Raw genomic sequence first — 12,519 nt, 5'->3', positions numbered from 1 at the left:
TTGTCAGGCAAGGTGGTTGCACAACTAGCAAGCACTAATTTCACTAAAGCTACAGTGTTGTTACACCCTTCACGGGTCACTCTGGATGATATTAAGGGTATGACTGTTAATACAAATCTAAAGATTATGCAGGTGTAAACCCAGAAATATTACGATCTTACATGATATGCTACTAGAAAATAAGGATTATCCCCGTACATGTTTATACTAAATATCAACAGAGGGACTCCAAGTCTCCAATATAATAGAAAGTATAATTGCTCTACTTTTAGTTGTCTAATATGTAAATATTTAGCCTTGAATAAGTATACACAAAAGACACATAGAGGTGAAAATTTGCCTGTTTTTTGGGCCTAATTCGTCTGATACAAAATAGTGGTAGGAGAGCTGCTTCAATCTCAAGTGAAAGATTTTCAGTTGGACTTGCCTATTTATTTCATTAACATTTATTGACACAATTGCTTGTATAACTCACAAATACTGAAGAATTCTTCTTTTTCAGCTGTCAAGGTTCCAATTTCCATATTGGCTGCTGAGTTAGACAATGGCACTCCACCTGAACTCCTCAAACAGTTTGAGGAGGCTCTAACAGAAAATAAGGTAAGGATCTTCAAATTTCAGATAATCCATGTTCATGCTGCTTGACTACTAGCCTTGGATGTGAGTCATGTGACAACTTGTTTTGGAGATAAATATATATAAATGACATCTAAACAGCAATCTTCTTGCAAGCGGTTTGCATCATGAAATATTCAATTAGGTTGGTTCCAAAAAATTGACTCTCAATCTCCAGTTAATGCTTCCATTCTGCAGATTGAAAACCGCATCAAGATATTTCCTAAGGTTCAGCACGGATGGACAATCAGGTACAATGATAGTGACGCAACAGCTGTGCAGGCCGCCATTGAAGCCCATATAGACATGTTTATATGGTTGAGCAAGTATCTCAGATGGTATTTCTAGCTGTCAAAAGGGCTCGAATCCTATCTGTAAATTAAAATAAACTGTTTGAACCCTAAAAACTTATTTTTGGGGCCACGATAAATCCTAATAACGAGCTGTTTGCATGTTTCAAGAAATTATTATAATATAATTGAGTCTCTTTAATTTTGTGTAAGCAATATTTCTGAATTGAAGGTATATATTTGGCATCAAAACATGCTTTCTTTACCACGTATTAAAAAAGTTCCCAATCCCTATCTCCATATTTGATTGTATCCCCCAAATTACGTGCCATGGAGGACATAGAAGGTGTAATTTGACATGCTCCAGCAGAATCAATCATCCTATTATATTCCCCAAATTTTGAGCAATTGCGGTAACTCCACACTTAAAGAATTGATGTGTCACAAAAATAAAATCTTCTTCTCATTTAGTGAAGATTGGAATTTGCTCACCTATATTCCAAAAACTAAACCTAAACCTGTAAGGCTGTAAATTCGGAGTCCTTTTTTGCCTTTCAAATGAAACAATTACGTGGAAAAAGTTCAAACCCCAAGTCTGGTATGGTTTTGTCATAAGAAAAAAATCCAGTATAAATTAATAGAAAGGCAATGTGCTGAGTATAAATATATTTAGAATATTAATTAAACTGTTCAATAGAGTTCACATCTATATTCCTATCTCCCGTTGAACATCTACCAAAGAAGAGAAAATTTGTCCTCTCTGTAGTCTTTACATACATACAAATCTAACCAAAATATATAGTCAAATTCTCTTGGAATCATAATGCAATGTGGGAATAATAAGAAAATTCTCTCTCTCTCTCTCTCTCTCTCTCTCTCTCCGGGAGATGCTATACTTTTCTCAAAGAATATAAATAATTAATGTAATCGATCTACCAAAGATAAAACAGTATTTTACAAGGTTGATGTAGCATAGAATTTCATTATAACTATTAGGCCGAATCAACCAAGAGAGAGAACTCAACAATGCAAATAGCAAACAAACCTAAAACGGATATAAAAGATGGAATCTAAGAATGATGAAGAAGAGGAGAGGGCGGTTTTGGGAAGCAGCAACTAGCACTAATTTATTTATTTATTAAAGCTATTACACATATTAAGAAATACAGTAACTATTATGACCATACGGGTCTTTAAATAAAAAATAACAACCAAATAAAAAAAATAACTATTCTTTTGAAGTGGATGTTCCATTTAGAGTTTATTCTTGCATATCAAAAGTGCCATTAGTAATATAATTATGCAGCAATTCAATGCCCACATAAGGTTGAGACACCCCACATAATTAGTTGGGAACCGAGGTTTATTGATTGCATTATGCTCTCCTCATGAAGGCAGTGGCCTTGAGCCTAGTTTAACACAAGCGAATAATGCAGTAAGATGTTTTTGACTCAAAAAGGTAGTCAAGAATATCAATGAACTGCCATGTTTCTGTTAAACATTACATGTAAGATGTAATATTAGCAACCTGCTCATACAGACAACTCAAATTAGTATGTATGTTCACTCAAAAAAGGATAATCTAGGATTGAGGAACATTTAGATCTATTCCAAGGCACATGTAAGAAGTTAACATAGCAACTTGCTTGAAAGGAGAAAAAGAAAAGCTTAAGTCATATCACAATGCATAATTTGTTTCAACAAATAGTTTCATCCATGAGTATATTGAATCAAGAGTTCATGGGATACAACAACATCTATATTCAGCCACCCCGAGCTTCTCTTCTTGTTGCATCATGAAGCAGTTCAATGTCAACTCCCTCTGGAGGTAGTTGAACGTATCTCACCACTGACCCCCGGATGAAACAGTTTCTCACTGAAAGCTGCCATTTTTGCAGAAACATCATTAAATCCACTCAGCATGTTTAGAAAGAAGAAGGGGAAAATGCAACAAAAACTAAAGTCATTTTGGGAGTTGATATATTAACAGAACCCAAAAATTCTCATTCACGTAAATGAGCATTTTGTAGCACAATAAAACTAGTCATGTCAGAAATGCATAATATACAATTTGAGAAAATTAATCATATACAGCAAACACAACACAAGACCCCTGCCCAACCCACCCACTCTCCCCCCTCTTTCCTTAATTATTTTCTACCTGAGAGAGTAGGAAACCCCCAAAGTTAACCTTGATGATATATAAACCAGAATTGAGACTCATGAAGGACGAAAATAACTTTTTTTTTTAATGTGAGTTTTGGCCCTAAGAGTATGGGAAGAGCGCACACATATAAGCTTGGAAACATGAAACCATGATGAGAATGGAGTAGAAAATCATTTGGTCAAACCAATTTTTGTCAAAATTTTTATTTTTTATTTTTATTTTTTATTATTAATATTTTTCATTGATCAGTAAGTTATACTGGTGAGTCTTGAACCCACTACCTCACCCTTCAACCCAATCTTAAGGACTCTCTAGAGCCCATTATAAGCAAAATTAATAGCAGGTCTATAAGAATCTCCCAGCTGTAGGATCCAAAAGAGATACCTGATTCATTAATGATTCCAATTGTCTTCCAAAGAAATTCCATCTAAATGAATTAAGTGTCTATATAAATTTTTTGGATAAGTAATAATACTTCATTGAAAAAATTTTTTTTGAAAAAGACCCCCAAGTAAGCAGACTGTACCAAGGATATAAAAAATGGTCAACCAGGTGTCTACATGATATAATCTTCATATAAGATAATGACTTAAAAATAAATAAATAACTCTATATAAGATAATGTGAATCATTCTCTACCGTATTTTGCATTGTTAAGAAGTTCCACATCAATTATAATGCAGCATGTGAACTCTGAAGTCACAATTCTCAGTTCTAAAGAAATTACACACTTATGGTCATTGGTCTTAAAAACTTCAGGACTAAAAATAAATAAACCTTTGAATGACATCAGACTGCTTTATGGTTGCCTGGACATTGAATTAGATAATTTTTCCAATATACCAAATAACCACTCAGATGAGAGAACAGGTAGGCAGACTATTAATTCCTTATATCAAGACCACCAAACCTTGATAGTTGTGCAGACAGAGGGAGAACAGAGTTAGAATATGAAAACATGGGCCAATAAATTTAAATAGACATATACTTATCAAAAAAATAAATAAATAAATAAATGGACATACTTTTTGTAAAAATATTTGGCGCTAATACAAGGCTGTTTGCGTAGTATAGAAAGAATGCTATGATGACAAGACAAGACATTATAGTACTTTGAATTTTAGGGCCTAAAACAAGCAGAGAATAAGGAACTCAGCACTCACTTTCAGGTATGAGAAAGGGCCTCAAGACCAAAAAGAAATCATATAAGCAGTTTTCAATGATTCTACACCATCAGAGGGTAACAATGTTAAGGCTAACTCCTCCCAACTTATGGTCCCATCACCATCTTATCAATTAAAACATAAACCTTACATCATAGTTCTAAATAATCTAGAGCGTAATAATTTCAAAACATATTTGGCAGGGGAACTGGGATAAACTCAGAATCTCATAAAAACATCCATATATTCCCAAATCATCCAATCAAAATGTAACTTCAAATCATGAAAAATCAGATCTCATGGATCCCAATATGATTAGTTAAAAACAACACTAATCATTTACACGAACAAATAAATGATAGAAAGCCAAAAGTCAAATGCTCATGTACACATCTTCTTTAGGAGTTGCCACTTGCTAGACACTGAAGAGCTAATGAGAAGTTTTTAAAATGTCTATAAAAGTTATTAGCAATGTAGGCATTTCACCATGTTCCCTAAGCTACAAAATTATACAATCAACATCCTAATTCAAGATTAATTTGCAATGCCCACCCCACTAACCAAATCAGTGCAATTAGCAGGTAGCTATCCACCCTAAACTATAGGACAACCGTAAAATGTATCCTAAACTATAGGACAACTGCAAAATGTAACCTAAAGCTAAAATACAAAAAATTACAATCAACACCCTAATTGAAGATTAATTTCCCCACCAATCTATTAGTTTAGATACTAATAGGGACATCGAGTGGACACTGCAAATTCATTTCAAATTAGTACATTGCTTGCAATTTTAGGCTCACATTGCAAACACCCTTACTGTGGATATATGTGATTAGCCCAAATTATTATTTGTGAATTTATTTATCAATGTATACAACAACTGATTCCATAGAGCATTATATTGATTGTAGAATGACTAGAGAAGATCCTATCCCCCATCAATTCATCATGAACCCAATCTTCTTCATTGTTAAAGATTATACGGAGCTCCAAATTACAATGACAACATATGTCTACCTGTTATCTAATAAAAAACCCATTAAAAATTTACAATGCAAACAGGCCAACACTACAATAACTACAAATTAAATTAATTTATAAGAATTTATAAACCCTAACCCTAAAATTTGAATAAGTACTAAAAATAGACAATTGAAGCTGAGAATTGATAAGAATGATTAGTACCATGTGAGGATACTTGTCCTGGTCAACAACCCTAGTGTTCTCAAGCTTGATATTGAGGTATTGATCAACTGAGTGCAAAGTCCCTCTGATTGCAAGGTCATTCTTCAACTCCACGGTTACTTCTCTGCCCACCAAGTCCTTGAAATACGAGAAGAACAACTGCAGCCATAAAAGTTAAACGAAAAACACAAAGACCCAGATATCAGAAACTAATGGAAACAGAGATTACTTTTAGAAAGCTAGAGACTTTGAAGAAAATTTTTTAACCAAAAATATACACTTTACAAATATCCCATAAAAGAAAAAAGACCCAGATGTCAGAAACAAACGAAAACGGAGATTCCTGAAAAACCCATCAAGAATTTGGAGAAAAAATCACAAAGAACATAAAGAGAAAGTGAAAAGTCTGTGGAAGAAACAACAAAAAACAATTTTTGCTGGAAAAGCAAAGAGAGAAAGAGAACTCAAAACGAAACACTAACAAAGACAAAGATTAAGCTTACCATATTTTCTTCGCCGAGAGAGAGAGAGTGTTTGGTTTTTGTATTTTGTCTGAGAAGAAGTTTTGGAGTCGAGGTATCGAGCTAGGTACAGACTACAGAGTGAAGGGCAAAGAGGGAAAGGAAAGTGGAGAAATAGCTATGTTTACAGTCTTACAGATATGTCATGCTGAAAACCCAGCCCAGCCCACTTTGTTTTTTTTTTTTTTTTTTTTTTTTTTTTTTTTTTGCTTCTGGAGCCCACTTTATATTTTAACCGAGCCATAGTAAATGGTTGTAATTCGTGTCCACGGATTGAGTTCGTGTTGTGTCGAGTTATGAGTATTTGATTTTATGGATTGACCTGAATCTGACCTATTTACTAAACATGTTAGAAATTCTCAACCCGAACACGACCTATTTATTAAACAGGTCAACCCGACCAAACACTTTTAATTAATAAGTCATGTAAAGGTTAATACAAATGACTCGTTTTATAATCTATTTAATTAATAGGTCATATCTAACTTATATAATTTTTATCAATTCCCATGTATATAAAATTAAAATACAATTACAACTATAAATATAATAATAAACATATAAAAACAACCATAAATTAAGTAATAATATCAAAATAACTAATAACTTTATAAGCTAAACAGATCAAATAGGTTAGACGAATTCACATGCTAAATACGGGTTAGCCGTGTCAACTCAAATATAACCTAAACCTGTTTAGCCTTAATCCATAACCTATTTATAAACAGGTTAGTCATGTCAGATTCGCAAGTCGTGTCAGATTTTGTCACCCCTACCTATAAGTATTATGGATTTTAGCTTTCATTAAATATTTCCCTAATTTAAAAAGTAAATTTTTTTTATTTTAAAAATGACAAATAGTGTTATTCAATCCACTTCGGTCCTATTTGATCCATTTGGTCTATTGGGTCCTATTCAGTCTGATTTGGTCCTATTTGGTCTTATTCGCTCCACTTCAGTTCTATTCGGTCTTATTCAGTTCACTTCGATCTTACTCGGTCTTATTTGGTCCATTTCGGTCCTATTCAGTCCACTTCATTCCTATTCTATCCATTCGGTCTACTTTGATTCTATTCAGTCTTATTAGGTCCACTGGGTCTATTCGGTCCTATTAAGTCCATTCGTTCCTATTCAATCCATACAGTCCTACTTCGTTTTATTTTGTATTTGGTCCCTTGGAGTTCTATTCAGTCCACTGAGGTACTATTCGGTCCATTCGATCTTATTTGGTCCTATTATGTCTATTTGGTCCTATTTAGTCTGCTAGGTCCCATTCGGTCCTATTAGGTCTTATTCTGTCCACTAATTCCTATTCAGTCCATTTTAGTGCAATTACATAATGGAAAAAGACAAGGTTAGGTTAAGAGTACATATTCTAAATCCAAATTTATTAAAAAATGTATATATAATCTCAAACTCGTAATATCTAAAATTTAAAGCATATAACATTTATTGTCATTACACTCCTATTGAACTATATAAGTGTACGGTCCACTTCGATCTGATTAAATTTAAGTAAAAGTCTTTCTAAACATAAAAGTTATGAATATACAAAATGTAATTGCTTATGCAATTACTCACTTGTTTTAACATTATTAATTTTAAATGAATTGCATGAGATTGATTAAAGCACAAAATAGTGACTAGTTAAACATGTCTTTTTTTTCTTTCTTTCTAGATAAGTAAAATTTTATTTTGAATATAAGTAGATAATGGAGATGAGATTCAAAAAAGAGATAAAAGTATCACAAAAGATTTCATTACCATTATATTATCACTTGAAACCCCATTCTATCACTGTCTATAAACGTTAGGAGGTCGTGTATGATTAATAGTATTTAAATTGCAACCAAAATGAATTCTCATAAAAGCAGAAAGGAAGGTCTCCAAAGGCATACGAAGATTTTTTAATTTTTTGGGACCCATGACAGGCTCCTTTAAGGACTCGTTTTCCATGAAGATAATATAAACTCAGAATGCGACCTAATTCAAAGCAAAGATAAATCAACCTATTTTGGCGGCTTTGCAGGTTTTTTGGAACAGCTCTTCTTCTTTTTTTTTCTTTTTTTTTTCACTTCGCGTCTTTAAAACCATATTTAGACAATCTCCACCTCAAAGATTCCCCCGCATCACCAGTTCACACAACAGTTGATTAAACATAGTGGAGAGAGAGAGAGAGAGAGAGAGAGAGAGAGCATTAACTGTGATGAGAAAATTATCCAGAACTGAAATACATTGCAATCTAACACAAAGGTAATCCAAATTTTAATCGCACAAATATAGTTCTACCAAAAAAGAAAACACCAAAACAAAAAACACAAGGAAAGAAAGTGCTATGGGAAGTGGGGGGAGGAAATGGCATACTGCAAGTGGAAACTTACACATTACAAGCTTTTCCATGGACAACAAATGAACAACAAATTTACATTCGCTTACAAGTGAAAAGCTAAAAGCTAGAAGTTGGTTTCTATATCTAGAAAACATTATTGTTTTTATCTTTTTCAATTTTTGGCTACAAAGAATAGTGGAAGCCTGATCACTATAGCCTTTGCTTCACCCGCCTACCATTGACATCACTGCCGTCAAGGATAGCTTCATTTCCATGCCTGCATAGGATGACAGAGTGTTCACTAACTCTAGCCACATACTCCAAGAGTTCAGACAAGACGGTAGGGCAGCTTTGCTTCAAGTATTCAAAGCCATCTGTCTGCATCACAGCTGGGAGAGAAAGAAAAAGATAATAAGCTGAAGCCAACATTAGAATAAAAATCCAGACAACAAAAACACTTTGAAACCCACTTGATTAGAACTAAATTTACAAAATGTCTTCCTAAGATCTAAGACAATTATAGGATTGCTTGGCATAGCTTCTCAATACCTTGCAGATGCACTAGTTGCTTACAAAATGGATGAGACTTTCACCTTATTTAACAGTAATAAGTTGATAACATTAAGGTCCTAACAAACATGTTGGGATACCTGTGAGAGGGATGTAGCTTATTTCACCTTTATGCTGATCATTAACATTAAGGTCCTCAAATCACAACATGTGAGTGTGTGGTGTGCAAGGGGTGGTGCTGCATAAGCCATATGCATGAGATGCCTTCTCCAAAGAGATGAGACAGTCTTAAAATATTAGGACTCATTAGTTGATGAATGATGAATTTCAATTAGCAAAAAAATGATTATCCAAATCACTGATTATGGTATGGCCTCTTTAGTGTCAACAATTTCCATCAATAAATCTTAGTTATTCAAACTTTTCATAATATTAAAAAATCTTCAAGGAAAAAAATGACTCACCTCTCAGATTTTCAGGCAGTGCAACAAATTTGAGACACACAGCTTTCAGCTGGAAACAGTGATGCTGCTCCGCCAAAGCTAATGTTGTTGCTACAGTGTTTATGGCAACACCTTCGCAGAGATTGGCTTCACATAGCACCCTCAGTCTTTCAAGACCATAACGATCTGCAGCTGCAAGCAGATGTTGTGCCATCAAAGTAGAAGCCCATGTTGTGTTTAAACCAGTAAGCTCTTTCATGTCAGGTAGGGAGTCCCAATACATAAAATGAAGCAAAGCCTGTATTATGGCACATGAGGTTAGATAATTATAAACATTTAACATAAATATATTTCTAGGTAAATTTACTATCATCAAGAGTGAGGCTGAGCTTGGAAAAGTAAAGGGGAAAAAAACTAAGAGAAATATTGGAAAATAACTATTATGGGAAAAAAATTTAAGCGTAAAAAGTTAATATGAAGAACCCCAATGCTAGGTATTAACTACCAGATGAAATAGAAACCCCAATATAGAAGGGCATTTTTTCCCAACCTTAAAAACAGGAGCCTCCATGTCTTCAACTTTTATACACTGGGTATTCTGATCCCTCATTGGACCAAATAATTGGGCTCTAAATACAGGTGAGCGAGTTGCAAGTACCAATTTATGAGCAGCAAAAGTTTCTCCATCAACTTCAAAATTCACATCTGTTCCCTTTCCAGTTTCCAGTAGCTGCCCAAAATTCATACCAATGTTAGAAGATGGTACTGCAATAGAGTAGATCTTAGGACCCTCGGTGTATGATCTCACAACGCCTACACTACAGTTAACAGAGAGGCAATCATCCTTGAGGTAGTCTGATGTCTCTAAAGCAGTTCTTTTGAAAAACCGTTTGTAACCCCTGCAGCATCCAACAAAAAAAAATTATCATATCACACTTGCCACTCGATTACATTAAACGAGAACTGGGGCAAAAGGTATACACCTAAAAATGATTGGATGCAGGTTATAAGTATAACACAATTGGAGGTGGAAAATAGTTCATGTAAAGGCATTATCGATTTAAGTAATACACACAAATTCTGAACAATGTTTGCCAAGAAATTGCATCTTTACACTAAAAATCCTAGCTCAACGCTAGAATTCAAGCCAAGAAAACCCGTTATCTATCAAATTCAACAAGCATACCACCGCCACTTGTACATATTGACCTCTTTCAAAATCAAAACTTCCAATTCCAAAACAAATAAAATAAATAGCCAATTGCTATTACTTCACAATTCCTAATCATGCTATTGGTTTCTATACAACTACCCACTTTTATCATGTCTTAAAGTGCATTTAATGCATCATTAAATAGATTTTCTTTTTCTTTTTTCGTAAATATACAATCAAGCTACACCCAAATATCAAGAAAAACATATAACAACCAAGAACCCAATACACAAACATAAAAAATAAAAATAAATAAAAAACACCATCATAATCATAACAATTACTATCATCAAGATCATCGAAAAACGACCAAGAAATTAAACAAGAAGTATCAATTACCACATGCTGCCGCGATATTTGAGCGTGTAAGGCCCACTATCCGGAGTTCTCCCGAAATGGGTATGAACCTTATGCCTCTCTTTCCCACTCTGATCCAAAAGCGTCAATTCAAAAAGAGCTCTCACATCAGTGCCTTCGCTCGCCAAAGCTATAAAAAGCGAAACGTACGTAGCATTGTCCTCCAAACTCTTACCGTCCGGGTAAAAATAGATCGCCCAAGAGTACCCGCCGACGACGAAAGTATCGGACGCCACGTACTTTCCGATCCCCATGCCTTTCGAGAGCGAGTACCCCGAGATCTTGAACTGGTGGGACCCATTCACCGTCTCGGTCATCGAGGTCGACGTCGTCGTGGTCGGAGTCGAGCAAGACGAAGAAGACGAAGACGAATTCGCCAACGTCGACTCGCAACACGGGAATATCGGCCTCGAATTAGGGTTTTCCCTGAAAACCCGTCCCATTCTTTTTTTTTCGCCGCGGCGAGAGGATCGCGATCTCGGAGCTCAATTTGAGAGGAAATAGAGGAATTAGAGGTGTTCTGATTTTTTTTTTCTCGGGAAAATAGGGCGTTTGGTTGGTGAGAAAATCTAGGGTTTGATTGATTTGGGTGGCTATATATGTTTCTCGAAGCTTCAAATTTTAGAGAGAGAGAAGATAGATGGGTTGAAGGGCGACTCTGAAATTTGGGAATGGACTTTGCTCTTAATAAGTAGTGAATTTGTTTTTATTTCTATTTTTATTTTTTTGTCTGAGAGAGAATTATTGGTGAGAGAGGCGGGCTAAACTGGCTAAGCGCTGCGTACCTGCTCTCCTACATGATTTTGGTACACGCGCTGCTCTTCTCTATTACTATTACACGCATTCTATACGGCTTGGCGTGCCATGTTTGTCGATAGTCATTTTGTCTGTTACAAGTTTTTTTTTTTTGGGTAATCAAGTGATGAGAATTAATGTGAGTTCTAATTAGTTCAACTGGTACAATTTTTAATAGTTATATAAGAGATTTGGAGTTTAATCTTTGCCTATATTAAAAACTAATTGATGTCTTGATCTGATGATAATGAACTATCATCAAGAGCGAACGCCTACGTCGAAACTATTTCAAAAAAAAGTGATGAGAATCAATGAAATTCAATTATTTAAAATTTTTTTGTGTCTATAGTGTTACTTATGTGTGATTTTAAAGTGAGAATAAAAGCTCTAATTAGTAAACACGAACACACTATTTGATTGTTTAGCTTAAGAATCTTGTAGTTCAATCTTAATAAGCATATATTGGTGTTTCTAGGAAAAAAAATTTGAAGACATTGATTGGTTGGAATGAAAGAAAGAAAAGAAAAGAGAAAATAGTTCATTTCCCTATTTGGTTGTAAAGAAGAGAAAATAAACATGAATAAGTGATGGGTTACAATTAACTCAACTAGTAAAATTTCTGATAGTTGAATAAGAGATCTATGGTACAATCCTTATCTACACTGAAAACTGATTGGTGTATTAGTCTGATAATAAAGAGTTATCATCAAGAGTGAACGTAATAAGTTGAAACGCTCTAAAAAACCGTGAATAAGGAGTGATGCAATTTATGTGGGGTCTACCATTTTGGTATCAGCTCCATTGGGCAAAAATGGGTGGTTTGGGAGAGCACTATTGTGTGTTGAGCGAATTCATGAAACCAATATAATTTAATTAAGCATGAATTATGTTTGCTATATCAATATTTTTAACTGATATGATGATGATA

General features: G+C 34.5%; 3 protein-coding genes across 3 annotated transcripts; 1 reads left to right on the top strand and 2 right to left on the bottom strand.

The window, feature by feature from the left end:
- Positions 1-1,077, top strand: LOC112008386 (hydrolase pyvD; the record flags this gene model as incomplete). The annotated part of the gene is made up of 3 exons (XM_024040718.2): positions 1-97; positions 503-600; positions 814-1,077. Coding segments are annotated over 3 exons (345 nt in total), but the record flags the coding sequence as incomplete, so codon positions are not given.
- A 1,416-nt stretch (positions 1,078-2,493) lies between these two features.
- LOC112008381 (sm-like protein LSM2) lies at positions 2,494-6,061 on the bottom strand. Its single transcript, XM_024040711.2, has 3 exons — positions 5,927-6,061; positions 5,424-5,582; positions 2,494-2,788 (listed from the first exon to the last, which is right to left on the bottom strand). The coding sequence occupies exons 1-3, from the start codon at positions 5,927-5,929 to the stop codon at positions 2,669-2,671; spliced, it is 282 nt and encodes a 93-aa protein (XP_023896479.1). The 5' UTR covers positions 5,930-6,061; the 3' UTR covers positions 2,494-2,668.
- A 2,126-nt stretch (positions 6,062-8,187) lies between these two features.
- Positions 8,188-11,483, bottom strand: LOC112008379 (BTB/POZ and MATH domain-containing protein 2). The gene is made up of 4 exons (XM_024040710.2): positions 10,779-11,483; positions 9,777-10,125; positions 9,248-9,524; positions 8,188-8,662 (listed from the first exon to the last, which is right to left on the bottom strand). The coding sequence occupies exons 1-4, from the start codon at positions 11,237-11,239 to the stop codon at positions 8,484-8,486; spliced, it is 1,266 nt and encodes a 421-aa protein (XP_023896478.1). The 5' UTR covers positions 11,240-11,483; the 3' UTR covers positions 8,188-8,483.
- Positions 11,484-12,519: the final 1,036 nt, after the last annotated feature.

Source organism: Quercus suber, unplaced genomic scaffold (assembly GCF_002906115.3).
Source record: "Quercus suber isolate HL8 unplaced genomic scaffold, Cork oak 2.0 scaffold_390, whole genome shotgun sequence".
NCBI lineage: Eukaryota > Viridiplantae > Streptophyta > Magnoliopsida > Fagales > Fagaceae > Quercus > Quercus suber.
This window is presented reverse-complemented; position numbering and strand designations above follow the sequence as displayed.

Coding starts and splice junctions, on each gene's coding strand:
- LOC112008381 (XM_024040711.2), bottom strand. Junction 2,789..5,423: donor AGGACAAGTATCCTCACATG/GTACTAATCATT, acceptor CAAAAATGGCAG/CTTTCAGTGAGAAACTGTTT.
- LOC112008379 (XM_024040710.2), bottom strand. CDS start 11,239: ATGGGACGGGTTTTCAGGGAAAACCCTAATTCGAGGCCGATATTCCCG. Junction 9,525..9,776: donor TGGAGGCTCCTGTTTTTAAG/GTTGGGAAAAAA, acceptor GCCATAATACAG/GCTTTGCTTCATTTTATGTA. Junction 8,663..9,247: donor ACTGCCTGAAAATCTGAGAG/GTGAGTCATTTT, acceptor TTTCTCTCCCAG/CTGTGATGCAGACAGATGGC.